This window comes from Camelina sativa, chromosome 16 (assembly GCF_000633955.1).
Source record: "Camelina sativa cultivar DH55 chromosome 16, Cs, whole genome shotgun sequence".
Lineage (NCBI taxonomy): Eukaryota > Viridiplantae > Streptophyta > Magnoliopsida > Brassicales > Brassicaceae > Camelina > Camelina sativa.
In genome coordinates, this window is record NC_025700.1 from 5,163,422 (window position 1) to 5,178,565 (window position 15,144).

Genomic DNA, 15,144 nt, shown 5'->3' on the forward strand with positions numbered 1-15,144 from the left:
AACAAACTTGTCAATAAATTTCATCTGGATTGCTTGTCCACGTGGTCAGAATTTGGTGGATAGGCTTTGAGATTAATAATGACCATGTTTATTGTGTAGTATGCTTCTAGTGACACTTCTAAGTTCTAATATACCTACTTCTAGCTGAAAAATAGTACAAAAACATGATTGATCTTGGACATGACTTCTAAACCCCAAACCCTAAACCTTAAACCCTAAACATGATTGATCTATGTGGCTAATTTATCTTGGACAAATTTCTGCTCATGTAAAGAATGAGCAAGATATTATAAGATAAGTATCCATAACTACTAATCCACATGATTGATATTCAATGTTCTAAATAAATCAATGTTGTTAATTTTTATTTTGTTTATTAACCACTTATGAGTGTATATGTTTCTGGACCAACACAAAATATGAAGCAAGGAGCTCATGGTGTCTATGGATTTAATTGTGTGGATGTTGTATGATGATTCTTTGGTCTGTCTACATTGGTATCCACAAAAAAATATCCACATGATCACATCCATAGCCACCATTCAACTGCTATTCTTCAGCTTAATGTCTAGATATGCTTTGTAAATCCATGGAGACCTATCCACAGTTTTTCTATCCACTAAACTTTTTTTTTTTTTTTTTTAAAGTGAATAGTTTTGGTTTTAGGTTCAAGGGTTTATGTTCTAGGATTTAAAATTTAGAATTAAAGGGTTTTGTACTTATTTGGTCTATGTTGTGTTATGGATAATATGCTATGGATAAAGATCTAACCAAATTTATGTATGTATATTTTGTATGAATAAACACAAGTAACTATCTATTAACAATACTGCAATTGATTATCCACTTATAATTGAACAAATGTTCAACGACTGATGGATACTGTATAATCTAAAAATTCATAAAAAATATAGCAATATGTATCTTAAAATGTAGAAAATATATAATCATAACATATTTTATATAAATAAATAGAAAATTTGTTTTATGATAACAAATAAATATATTTTACTTTGTTAAAGTGTTAACAACAAAAAAGAAGAGAAAAAGAGAGAAAAGAAGGAGAGAAAGAGAGGTAAGTTGTTAGTAAGGGCAAAAATGTAAAAGTAAAATGGACACATAAACAAAAAATTTGGGAAAATGGAAAATGGGTTTTTGTGACGGAACTCACCCTAAGTGGGTTTTCATGACATTTACCCTACGATTATCACCTACTCTTATTGTTGGGCTTTTTGGCGTTGAATCAAATGGGCTTTTGTTATAAAGAAGCTATGTTTCTCGATCAAGCTAAGCAAAAAGCTCCCTTTACACCTCCGTGTGTTGATAGCTTTATTTTCTTGGTCACTTTTCATCAAACTCGTTTCGTGACACAATTTCGTACCGTTGACTCTATCCGATTCCAAGCAACCCCTAACCATATATTAACGGATAAGAGATTTTGCTCTAATGAAAGCGATATGCGATAAACTCCTTATGGCGTTTCCTAAGAAGACGACATTAGTGTATGAAACGTGATGAGAAAACTTGACGTGGACTTTTTTGGGCTCTTGACATATATAACCAACTTTGGCCCAAATTGTTCATCTTTGTCAATTCATATTTTTCGTCTTTGTTTTCTAGTTGCATCTTTTCTTAGCCTTTGTCCCCTCGGTTTAGCCGCCTTGAGGTCGGCACCAACAGTTTTATGATACTACTAAATCACTATCACTATTCACTAATATAATCTAGAATTTGCACAAGTCCGTTTTGTGTGAAGATATTTAGAATTTGCATATCCATAATCATAAGATAATGTTTTGGTCCTAATGACCGGAATTAAACCAAAATATTACACAATGCGAAATGTCAATCTTTAGGGGCTTGTAACCATTATTGTCGAAAATTGGTGATTGAAACTAGACGGCATTACAGCTCAAGGGTTTTGTACTTTTGTTAATTGATGATAGCACCATCCTCTAATGGTCCAAACCTATTTCCTAACATGAACGTTTCATCTGAAATCATTTTAGTCTTTCTACTAAGACCTGCCTTAGCACCTTTTTAAAAGACTTTGTATATATATGTTTATCACCTACACCAAATCAATGATCTAGAGGACCAACCATGGTCTTCATATACAATATCCATATGCGAATGTAACATATATTGTGCATTTGGGTTTCACGTCTTGATACAAAACCAATTGCATAAAAATATATATGATACAAATATTTTGGATTCAAAAGTATAAAACTCAGTAGCATACTAAAGTGATTTTCCTATTAATTCACATGTCATATATATGCCGGGACAAAAAAAGAGAGAGAGATCACATGACATATTCTTAAATCTTAAGTAGTAGATTCACAAATTTACATTGAAATAGAACAGTCACGAAAATTGGTAAGGGTTTTATAACTTTTTATTGAAGACCCATAATGAAAATCTTTTTCATATCCAAAAACTACAAAATAGTCTAGTCGCACCGGCAGAAAATTATTAGGGCAACTAGGCAAACGTAGAGACTAGAGAGACGTGTGACATATCTTAAAGGCGATAGGGACACGTGTGTAAGAATGATTGGAAGACAGAACTGAAACTGGATTCTGAAGGATGAATTTGACGACGTAGCTAAGCCGAACACCATGAGGTTCTACGAAGAAGCACGACCACATACTGAGGTGGCCCTATCTATGACATGTTCCTGCTTTCCCTAACTTGTTTGGTCCTACTTCTCTCTAAATCGTACATCCACTTTTAATATCGTTTCTTATCTGTCAATTATTCACATGCGTTGCTTTTCTTTTTTCTTTCTCTCTCAATTCAGCATTTTCTTCCTTTAATTCAGAATTTTTAGGCTTTTAAGTTTAAACATGTGAAAGCTTTTCTTTATTTGTTATCACTTTCTCATTAACCATATCAAAAGTAAGATTGGTTTTTTTCTTCTTTAACCGATTCATTCTGCAAATTCCTGCCAACAGCCAAATGAATGCGATCATATTGGTTGTCACTTTATACGTAAAACTGGGTGATATATACATGACAGTTACGTGTCGGTACGATGGCTGAGATTGCTTACTCATAGTAGCTTTCCACTGAGCAAAATTTGCATATTCGTCACATTACTACTATAAGCCTAAACATGTTACCAAATAAAAAAAGAAAAAGTCTATAATCTATTGTTACTCCACATGCTTTTACCATGCATATTACTGTAAAATTTACGTAGTTAGACAATTAACCAATAGTAAGCTCACTTTTCTTTTAATTTTGAAGACAACATATTATATTCAATGCCCAAAAAAAACTGATTTATAAATGTTAGCTACAAACCATCCATATTACCCAAACTACAAAGAGATCTCTATTAGTCTATTATCATAGGTTGTAAAGGTATATAAATTTTCCAATTACCTAAAATAGCCGTCAATGCAAGCCCGTAGATTCAAATAAGGAAAAGTTAAAAGAAAGTTGTGAAAAGGAAAGTAAACGACGAAGATACACATTCAAACACAACGATTAGTGAGAGTGAGTTAACTGAAAGAGATAATGGACTACATCATAAAACGACAAATAAAAGAAATAATAAGATAGAAGAAGCCAATCACAAAATATTACATAGCAATTTGGGTGGATTGGGAGGACCCACGTTAAATAAATTCCAATATATAGACAACTCTCCAATTGTGCATCCATCTCCTTCAATACAGAGCAACAGAAAAAAAAATGGCGACAGAAGGAAAAAGCCCCATCAACATGAACTCAATGTCTTCGAGTCTTCAGAGAACCGGCCAATGGTACGAACCGGTCTAGTTTCACCAATAGATTCGTTCCGGTGGACTTACCGGATGATTTGAAATTCTAACCTGTATATATGTACTTTTGTAGGGTTTTTTCTCAAGATATTCCGACAGATGTTGTAGTTGAGGTCGGAGAAGCCAATTTCTCTCTTCATAAGGTAAACAACAACTCTTGGTTCTTGGTTCACATCATTTTTAATACAAAAAAAAAAAAAATTACAAGTCATATCTACGTATATATACATAACTAGATTTAAATGAACTAAATGGTACGACGACGGTATTAGTATAAACCATAACACTATAATATGGTCCGGTTAGACGTTTTTAACTGATTGTTTTCATGATCGTATGTATAGTTCATGTTAGTTGCGAAGAGTAACTACATAAGGAAGCTAATAATCGAATCAAAAGACAGCGACGTGACGAGAATAGATCTCTCGGATATGCCCGGAGGTCCTGAGATATTTGAGAAAGCAGCCAAATTCTGTTACGGTGTTAACTTCGAGATCACCGTCCAAAACGTGGCGGCTCTTCATTGCGCCGCTGAGTTTCTACAGATGACTGACAAGTACTGCGACAACAATCTTGCTGGTCGGACACAAGACTTCCTCTCTCAGGTCGCTTTATCTAGCCTCTCTGGAGCTATTGTTGTTCTCAAGTCTTGCGAGATTCTCCTTCCTATTTCTCGTGATCTCGGTATTGTCCGCCGTTGTGTCGACGTCGTCGCTGCTAAGGTTTCTTTACTCATAACTCTTCCTCACTTCTTTCTAAGTGTTACATCCCCATTCTGTATAGTTATTAGTTTTTTTTTTCTTTGTTCCCTTTTTACGTAGTAGTAACAAAAATAAGACGGATCTTAAGTTAGTACGGTTTAGGTAACGCAAAATNAAGCTAATAATCGAATCAAAAGACAGCGACGTGACGAGAATAGATCTCTCGGATATGCCCGGAGGTCCTGAGATATTTGAGAAAGCAGCCAAATTCTGTTACGGTGTTAACTTCGAGATCACCGTCCAAAACGTGGCGGCTCTTCATTGCGCCGCTGAGTTTCTACAGATGACTGACAAGTACTGCGACAACAATCTTGCCGGTCGGACACAAGACTTCCTCTCTCAGGTCGCTTTATCTAGCCTCTCTGGAGCCATTGTTGTTCTCAAGTCTTGCGAGATTCTCCTTCCTATTTCTCGTGATCTCGGTATTGTCCGCCGTTGTGTCGACGTCGTCGCTGCTAAGGTTTTTTAATACTTATAACTCTGCTTCACTTCTTTCCAAGTGTTACATCCCCATTCTGTATAGTAATTAGTTTGTTTTTTTTGTTTTGTTCCCTTTTTACGTAGTAGTAACAAAAATAAGACGGATCTTAAGTTAGTACGGTTTAGGTAACGCAAAATCAGATATGAGTATAATAGTTTTGCATTTCTTGTTACATTAACTAAAAGAGTAACTAATATGTTCATTGTGATCATTGATTTTGATTTGAAAAGGCTTGCAACGAGGCAATGTTTCCATGTCGAACACCACCAAACTGGTGGACAGAGGAACTCTGTATCTTAGACGTTGGCTTCTTCGCCGACGTAGTAGCTTCCATGAAGCAAAGAGGAGTCAAACCATCCTCCTTAGCCTCTGCGATCATCACCTACACCGAGAAATCTTTAAGAGACCTTGTAAGAGACCATTCCGGTAGAGGAGTGAAGTTTTCCGATACCGGGGATAACGATTCCGACGAGAGATCCCAACAGAGAGATCTTGTTGAATCAATCGTGTCTCTCTTACCTTCAGATAAAGGACTCTTCCCCATCAATTTCCTCTGTTCTCTCCTCCGTTGTTCAGTCTTCTTGGACACTTCCTTGACCTGCAAGAACGAGCTCGAGAAACGAATCTCAGTCGTTCTCGAGCACGTCTCCGTCGACGATCTATTGATCCCGTCTTTCACTTACGACGGAGAACGGTTACTAGATCTCGACAGTGTCAGGAGAATCATCTCTAGTTTCGTCGAAAAGGAGAAAAACGTTGGTGTTTTCAACGGCGGAGACTTCAACAGAGGACTCTGCTCTGTTACACTACAAAGAGTCGCTAAAACCGTTGATTCTTACTTAGCAGAGATCGCTACTTACGGAGAGCTAACGATCTCCAAGTTCAACGCCATCGCCAACCTTGTCCCCAAATCCGCTAGAAAATCAGACGACGATCTCTACAGAGCTATAGACATATTCTTGAAAGCTCATCCGAACCTAGACGAGATAGAAAGAGAGAAAGTGTGTAGCTCAATGGACCCTTTAAAGCTTTCGTACGACGCACGTCTCCACGCCTCACAGAACAAGAGACTACCAGTAAACATAGTTCTTCACGCTCTTTACTACGATCAGTTAAAGCTAAGAAGTGGAGTCGAAGAACATGAAGAAAGAGCAGTAGTTGTTAATCTACCCGAAGCTTTAAAGACACGTAGCCAGCTTCAAGCTGATACTACGTTAGCTAAAGAGAACGAAGCGTTGAGGAGCGAGCTGATGAAGATGAAGATGTATGTTTCGGATATGCAGAAGAATAAGAACGGTGCAGGAGCTTCTTCTTCGAACTCAACGTCGTTGGTGAGTAATAATAAGAAGAGCAAACATACTTTTTTCTCTTCTGTCTCGAAGAAACTTGGGAAGTTGAATCCGTTTAGACATGGGTCTAAGGATACTTCGAACTTGGATGAAGATCTTGCTGGTGTTGATATTACTAAGCCAAGGAGACGAAGATTCTCAATCTCTTAACCAAAACCGTCTTGATCAGTACTTTTGCGTTTTTGTTAGTGTGGGCTTTTGTGTATAAAACCTTTTAGTCTAGTGTGCTTCTTTTTTCTTTGTTTTTTTCTCCTTCTTGATGAATGATGCGTGATTTTTTTGTTGTTGGTGTGTTTATTGTTTAATGAGTTTGGATAATAAAAAGAAAATTAGATATCACTGATCTACTCTGTACTAAAACTAAATTTAAAGAGTGAGCTCATGTTAAAGCGAGGTTTACATCACAAAACGAAGACTCAGAAACCTCAGCTGAACCAGCTTAGAGTCGAACCCGGGTCCAAATCGTAGAGGGAAGCTACTCTGCCACTAGGAGATTGATAATTCTGATTTGTAGTAACATTTATTTATTTATTGGTAAAAGTAACATTTTTATTAAAAAAAAAAATCTTAATAATCTCTTTTAGATCAGAATTCTTCTTGCTTTGCTTAATGGCTACCATCACTCCCCTAGCTCTAATCTTCTAATATACTTTCCTTCTCATGCAATACTTCGATCATTCAACCAATCTTGATCATTTCATGCATTAAAAAAAGTGAAAGTGCAACAGAGCTCTGAAGGGAACATGCAGCTGTGAAGTGTCTCAGAGGGCTGACGTGCTGATGTGGAGAAATATTGTGGACACAATGACAAGGTGCGTGAAAAGGAAGGAAGAAGAAATCAAGATATACTCGAAGATATTGAGAGTATATTTGATTAGTTGGGATAAGGGAAGATATTCTCTTAGGGATAAGGAATATTTCCTTTTAGTTAGGATATAGAAGATCTAGGTTAGAGATCGTGTGTGTGGGGTTATAAAATGACGAGGGTTAGCCGCAAAAAGAGTTAGCACTCGCGGGATAAAGTTGTGAGTTTTGTAAACCTTCAAACAAGTACAAAAGTTTTGAAGGTGAGTGTGAGTGATATACTCTTTTAGATCTACACAGGGTGGTGTTAGATAGATAGGAGAGTGAGCTTTGTTTTTCAAGTCTTGTAAGAAACGAGGGTTTTTATAAGATTGATTAAAAGCGTTTGCTTGGCGCATTCCAAGTATAGTTTTTGTGTGTTGTGTTATCTCTATACCTTTACAAAAAAAACACAAAAAATACTAATACATAGTCTGTACATCTCTTCAAGAATCAAGATCTAAAGTTTATCGATACCAAAAAACTCAAGATGGTCACACTTGAGTTCGTGCTTCATTTGTTGGGTCTATCGAATATGCGTAAAATGTTCGTAAATCTATTAATAACAAGTGTGAGCGTGTAATATTAGGAGAGTAGTAACTTGTATTTTGCATATACAGAAACGCTTCCATAATTAGAGAGTGGGTTGAATTGAAGAGTCAAGACAACTATACTTTTGTGCTAGCAAAGCCGTAAAGATCCACCAAATCTTAACTGACACCTAAAACCCACTTCTCTTATTCCTAAGCAATAAGCACTAATCCCTGCCATATAAAGGCCAGTAATCCAATGTTTTATTCGTAACATAAAGTCCAAAATCATTAAGAAGAAAACTAGTGATTTTACTCTTCTTCCATCGAATAACTAATGCAACAAGTTAGCATTTATTTTCTATCAATAATTTTTGCTTTTTTTACTCTGTCATGCATTGACATTCAAAGCTCCTCTGTCTACCTATTTGGACGTACTTCACCACAAGAGCTCAACTGAATCCGTCAAACTCTAACCAGTACATGTCATATCTCCTCTGGTTACAAATTGTCTCGAGGAAAAATCAAGCAGAGGCGAAAGCAATGAACAACTCTTTTTTTTTTTTCAGCAAAAACAAATTTCATTAAAATCAAAGAGTTTTACAAAAACATTCAGAATTATTGTAACACAATTACATACATAGATGTATGTGTCATACACTAAGAAAAATACAGCATAATGGATTTTGACGATGCTTTCCGTAGAGTAGGCTTACTCGCTAACCGATCAGAAGACCGTTATTGTCCAACTTCATATTTGATTTCTCTTTATTACGAATTGTATGCAACAACTTTTGGCTGACACTTCTTTCCACAAAACGTAACATTAAACCCAATGTGCCCAAAACTAATTCTATAATGTAGACATATTGGCACCAAAACGTCCGCACCATAGTCTTTCTAGAATATTTCAACGTCTCTATAAATCTCTGCAATACAAATAGTTTTATTTTATCAAGCCAAGTACTCGAGCCTCTTGTGTTAGTAGATTCCCATCTAATCGTCACCAATATATTTCTCATCCACCAGATCTCCTCAATGCCAATCATAACTTGTCGCCAATATTTGGCCCAAAGCATATAAAAACTCGACATCTCTACCCAACAGGGGTCAAACTGGGGCAACCATAATTCCATCACACAAACAATATAAACATGAACAGGAGCAACAATTTGGTCGGATTGGAAAAGTGCTAGCACATCATCAAATCCAAGATTAATATCTCTAGTTTTGAATTTTAACACCGTTTCCCGAATACTAAAGGGGATAAGGATCAAAAGGGAGAGAATAATAGCACCGATAGTGTGGAGAATTATTTGTCTCGTTGAGCAAGGAGGAACCAAAAAGCCAATCTCCGACACAATCATAAGATGACTTCCGTTTATGTGACCAATCCCCGACACAACCATGAGACGACTTCCGTTTAAATGACCAATCCATAATCGTATTCCATCATCTTCAATTTTGTAAATTGAACCTCCTGGATCCCAGATATGGGTTTGGAAACCTTTTATCAAATTAGAGAAATTGAAGATATGATCATGGTCTCGATGATGTTGGAGACCAAAGGAATCAAAATTGTAACACAGGAAGCCGCCTAGAATTATCCTTGGCGGAAAGACACCGATCTTGTTCCGACTACAATGCCGGTTGTTGTTCGGAAGAAAACATTCTCCAAACGAGAGAAGGACGATGAGATATTGAATCAATAACAAGAATCGGCTAGCCATATGAATCACTTTTGCCGATGTTATTGGTTTATATTAAAAAAAAAAACTGAAAACTGAAAACTAAGGAAAACAGGAAAGGGGGACCGGCGCCAGAGAAGCCAGCGCCGGCCGTGGTCTGAATAGGAGAGGTTTTGGCCAGAAAAGTTGCTTTGGGAGAATCGCCTCACCCGAGAGAAAAAACGGTTGAGACTCCCGTCTCTCTTATTCTCTAGCAATGAACAACTATATGGGTCAATTGACCTTGATAAAATTTTAAATCTTAGTTGAATTTTTATAGAAAATATTAAGGGATGGGGGGAGGTATTGAAGTTAGGAATTTAATGGTAGAATTTGAATAAACTCATGATTCCTTAAAATTCTAGTTTTATTCAATTATGTAGATTTTTAGATTCTTTTAAATTCTATTATTATTCAATATAATGATTTTTAAAAATTATATTAAACATTCCCTTAAAAATTTGAAGATTCAATTCCGAGCATTTCACCTCTCCAAATGATAGAATTCATTACAGTCTTAAAAAATGTTTAAAAATATATTATTTCCTCTATATTCCTTTGAATTCTTTTTAATATATATTTTGACTACATAATATATTTTATAAAATAGAATAGTATACGTAAAATACAATACTACAAGATATCAGCAGTTCAGATTTCAAAATTTATTTTCGATTTCAAAAAAGAAAAATGTTAATGATGCCATTATATTTTATCAAGAGCTGCATGCATTAAGTATGAACTTCTCAACACAACAACTTACAAATTGGTGTATCCATCTGATCACTACAAGACTGCTGCACAAGTAGAAGATATATTCATTTTTAGATGGAAAAATAACATTTTAATGCGATTATTTTGGTTTATCAAATTTTCTAAAACATAGTCTAAGTACAATTTGCAAAAAAAAAAAGAAACAAAAAAAAAGATTTTGAAAGATTTTTTTTCTCAAATAATTATAACAATATACATATGTTGTTAGTGTAGAACACACAGATCTACTCTATATTTACTGGATTTTTTTCATGGTTGTTATGTTCCATTATATTGTGTTTCATTAGTATTTTCATTGTGTTTTGTTGCATTTAGCGTCCAAGTGAGTCTTCTTGCATTTTAGAGGTCATATAGTGTCTTTGTCTATGTTTTGGTGTGTTTTGTGTGTAATTTGAACCATTTTAGATTAATATAATGGAAGACACATATTTGGATGCAAAGAAAATAATTGATGATTCGGAACCAGTCTGTAGTCCCTCAAATATCGACTCGTATGAAGACCTTTCTTTGGGATTTAGCTTCAAAGTGCTTATTAAAGTTATTGAAAATTGAGTTATCTTTGCAACAGAGGTGATTTCAGGCCAGTCGGATGTGTGTGTAAAGAGTTATACCTGTTTAGTGAACATATATACAGCCAGAGCGAAGACTGGAGCCTAAGGACAAAACAATCAACCATTTGGACTTGAGATGGACTTGAACACACCCAGACTTCAACGATCGACCAATTGATCGATCAGATGGTCGATCAATCACAAGCCAGACTTCACCAGACCCCGAGACTTCAACGATCGACCACATGGTCGATCAGATATGTTGATCAACTCAACCTGGACTTGACCAGACTCCAAGACTTGACAGATCGACCAAGCAATCGACTATTTGGTCGATCACTCTGGGAACTTGATTGACCAATTGGTCGATCATGCGGTCGATCACGCGTTATTTTTGCAACCCAAACCCGATGTGTTCTGGTTTTCTCTGATTTGTTTGATTCCAATTTGATTTGTCCCGGTTTAGTTTTCTACTTTTCTATAAATACACTAACTCCTCATTAGGAGAAACCATCTTTTTGTTTAGCTGTTTTTTGGGTTCTTAAGTTTGTTTATCAAAGTTTGTTGGATCCTAGGTTTATTTTCCAGTTTCTAATAGTAATATCTTTTTCATTTCTCCTATTCTACAATCTCTAATTATGATTTCACAAAGATCAAACCTCTACCTTTGTGTGATCATAATCATGAGTGAGTAGATATTTTAGAACTTTGGGCTTGGTAAATTAGCGAGATAGATGATTGATCTTTGATGTTTAAGGCTTTATTTACATAAATCCTTTCTTGTTTAGTGATTATAATGCTACAATAACCTTGATCATGTTAATTCTAGATATTATAACTTCTATGCGCAGAAGATGTTTGATGAAATTTCTGAACCAAACTATTCAATAGCTTTGCATTACTAGCCTTTGGAAATTGTTGATTACTTGATTAGCATAGGATCTCTATCATGGACGTGAATTGATTTGCATTAGTGTTCTTAGCCTAAGGATTGTTTTGGATTGTTGGCTTAGACATCTAGAATTGATTAGCTATCTCCCAAGGTTCACTTGTTTTATCTTGATTTTAAAACTGTTTTTAGTTGTGTGTTTGCTTTATTTTAAATTTGCTTCCTTTTGTTTTGTTAGTTAAGTTTTTTACCAAAACCAACTCTTTGTTTAAGTTTAGATTAAGCTTTATTGTGTATTCTTAGTGTGTGAATCTTTGCAAATTTGTGGTTCGATAAAGTAATTGATCATGGCGACGTTCTTGAGATTTATATTTTTAGACTCGATTTGATCTGCATCGTCTTGTGATTAAGTCTCCCTCGTCTTGACTCGATTTGTTGTTCTGCCTCGTCTTGATTCGTTCTCTTGATCCAATGATTTGTTGATTACTCTTTGATTAAGTAGATCTGATTTGTACTGCCTCGTCTTGGTCTAATCTTTCTAGGTTTTCGTATTTATAAGACTCGATTTGTTGTTCTGCCTCGTCTTGATTCGTTCTTTTTTTATCGGATGATTTGTTGATTACTAAAGTTCTTCTTATTTCTCTGTTCCAGGTTGGTTGCGAGAGACTTGACAACTCTGTTCTCTCAGTTGCTGAAGAAATCGACTTGAATCACGATGTTGCTTTATTCCTCCTCATCCACCGATGAAATGAGGAGGAACTTGTGAAGGACTTGAGAAGAAAACGAAGAATTGCCGCTTGTTTGAATCGAGTTCTTCCTACAAGACTTGAATACCTAAATTTAGTTTTAACATTTTTGCATATGTAGGCTGAATGTGAATTATGTGGAGTGTCACCGTGCGTTGAAACAGATTGCGGACATCACCTTTGTCGACCATGCATTAATACCCAAATTCGTTTGGCGTTGCTTGTTTTGTTAAATTTTTCACTCTAACACTCCAAATCATTCAACCAATCTTGTTAAATTAAATTTAATCTCATTGTCGATAATGATCATTTCATGCATTCAAAAAATGACAAAAAAAAATATTAATACATAGTTTATACATCTCTTGGAGAATCAAGATCTAAAGTTGGTCATATAAATTCCGAGCATTCCAATTTTCACCTCTCCAAATGATAGAATTCATTACCATCTTAAAAAATGTTAGAAAAAATATTATTTCCTTTATGTTCCTTTGAATTCTTTTTAACTCTTTTATTTAATATCCTGACTCCTACAATAATGTTTTTTATTTATATATTTTGACGACAGAATATATTTTATAAAATAGAATGGTATACGTAAAATACAATACTACAAGATATAAACAGTTCAGATTTCAAAATTTATTTTTGATTTCATAAAAGAAAAATGTTAATGATGCCATTATATTTTATCAAGAGCTGCATGCATCCCTATCCCTATACTATATTAATTCGAAAGTACACAACATTAATCGTAGTCTATATCATTACAAAATATAATATCATTACAAATTAATCTAAAGTTTTTTCACTAAAGGTAGTAATGTCTAATAATACCAATTGTAGTAATTATTCAAATAATAAAATAAGGATAAAAATTATTTTAACTCATTCATAATTTTTTTAGGGAGAGAAAATAATGTATTTAAAATTAGTAATCATTATTTTATTAAAATGTATAAAGACTTCTAAACATCGATCTTCTACGGATATAGGTAGTACAAAAAAAGAATATTTTTAGAAAATGACATTTTTGTCTTGAAAAAGACAACAAAATATCAATAAATTTCTTGAATATTATTTGCACTGTCAAACAAAAAAACTCCAAAAATATTTCTTAAATATATATATATATATATATACTTTGTTCAAAAGCCTCTTAGTCCTTCTATTTTATTTTTCTTTACTGATTTTTTTTTTCCTTGATAAGATTATCTCCAATGGATTTCCTCTATAATAGAGATGTTCCAAAAGTTTTCCCTATTTTTTCATAGAGAAAAAACATATCAGTTCAACTTATATTAAAGTATTATATTAGTGATATTTTATTTTTTATACGGTAACTTAATCAGTTCAACTAAAACCCCGAATTAAACTCGCCATATACCATGAAAGTATATTTTTTACACAATCTTAAGATTGTACTTTACAAAATTTGTTCAGTTTTGTAACAGGTGTACATATGAGAAATGCTACTTTTTTTGAGAAGAAGGGCAGCTAGATAGAAATTAAATTAAATAATGAAGAAACAAGTGAGACACCGGCGACTACAAAGTTTCGATTTTTAGGTATGCTGGTGTGAAGATCATGGCTCAGGGTTAGTCAAAGTTTCGATTTTTATGTATGTTGATGTGAAGATTATGGGTCAGGGTTAGTTAAAGTTTCAGTTTTTACTTGGATAGAATCATCTTTGCCTAGTCTTTTGGAATCTTAAGTCGTATGGTAGACTAGTTTAGGAATGGGTGATTGTGAAATTGCTTGTTACAGGAAAAATCGGGAATTGCTAATTATGGATCACAAAGGGAAGCCAACAATAGATTAACGAATCAAAATTTGTTAGGATAGAAGCCAGCCTTGATCTGTCGTTAAGAGAATTACGACCCTTGAAGTTATCTTCCCAACCAGCTTCTTTGTGATTTTTGAGAGAGAAAAACAAATCTGATTTTCATGAATTCCAAAACAAAGCTCCAATGTCGGAGCTGCTTCCTCCTCCTCCCCCTCCTCCTCCGCCTCATCATCATCATCCTACAAGGAGGGGTTGTGGATTCGGCGATCCCGCATTGTTTTTCCCTGAGTTTGCTGCTAAGCAACGCGGTCTCGAAAAAGTTATAGAGGAAGATGGAGAAGGGGAAGATAGCAGCTATGGCGAAGGCTCTTTTGATCTGAGTTCCAGGTTCTCTAGTCCTTGTATCTCTCGTAACGGGTTTGATGATGTTGATAATCCTAGAAAGCTGCCTCCTTCTGGATTGAGGGAGGAGTCTTCGTCGTTGAAGCTCTCTGGTTTCAGAGAGGATGAAGAAGCCGACCGGAGTAGAAACTCTGGTTCCTTAGTGGATCGTATCGGTCAGGGGGAGGAGGACAAGAGGCTATGCGCCTCGGGATGTTTCAGAAAATGCTGCCCTTGTACCTGCATGCTTGTTTTCATTGTCCTTGTCATCGTCTTGTTGACAGGATTGTCTGTGAACACTTCAATCAAATCTAAACTGCCTCAGGTGCTTGTCATGAATCTCAAGTTCTCGAGACTTGATGTCGTTAAATCAACGACGGATCTTCTGATGAATGCGAACTTGAACACGGTTCTTCAGCTCTCTAACCAAAACGACAAGACAGTGCTGTATTACAGCCCCATGAAAGCTGATGTCTCTTCTGAGAACATAAACCTCGGAAAGAAAACGCTTCATGGATTCAAGCAGGACCCT

General features: G+C 35.3%; 2 protein-coding genes across 4 annotated transcripts in view; both read left to right on the forward strand.

Moving 5' to 3' along the window:
* Positions 3,666 to 6,726, forward strand: LOC104749836 (root phototropism protein 2). 2 transcript variants are annotated; one of them, XM_019237500.1, is made up of 5 exons: positions 3,666 to 3,776; positions 3,868 to 3,937; positions 4,139 to 4,214; positions 4,714 to 5,015; positions 5,267 to 6,726. In XM_019237500.1, the coding sequence occupies exons 1-5, from the start codon at positions 3,706 to 3,708 to the stop codon at positions 6,533 to 6,535; spliced, it is 1,788 nt and encodes a 595-aa protein (XP_019093045.1). In that variant the 5' UTR covers positions 3,666 to 3,705; the 3' UTR covers positions 6,536 to 6,726. The 2 variants fall into 2 exon arrangements, with proteins under 2 accessions (XP_019093045.1, XP_010469847.1); XM_010471545.2 differs by lacking the exon at positions 4,714 to 5,015 and having other exon boundaries at positions 4,139 to 4,516; positions 5,267 to 6,535.
* Positions 13,652 to 15,144, forward strand: part of LOC104749838 — a 3,897-nt gene continuing 2,404 nt past the window's right edge. The window contains exon 1 of one of the 2 annotated variants that reach the window (XM_019238449.1): positions 13,652 to 15,141. In XM_019238449.1, the coding sequence (XP_019093994.1) occupies positions 14,416 to 15,141 (726 nt within the window). In that variant the 5' untranslated portion in view covers positions 13,652 to 14,415. The remainder of the gene's footprint in view (positions 15,142 to 15,144) is intronic. The other variant, XM_010471547.1, reaches the window with a different exon arrangement.

Coding starts and splice junctions, on each gene's coding strand:
- LOC104749836 (XM_019237500.1), top strand. CDS start 3,706: ATGGCGACAGAAGGAAAAAGCCCCATCAACATGAACTCAATGTCTTCG. Junction 3,777..3,867: donor CTTCAGAGAACCGGCCAATG/GTACGAACCGGT, acceptor GTACTTTTGTAG/GGTTTTTTCTCAAGATATTC. Junction 3,938..4,138: donor CCAATTTCTCTCTTCATAAG/GTAAACAACAAC, acceptor TCGTATGTATAG/TTCATGTTAGTTGCGAAGAG.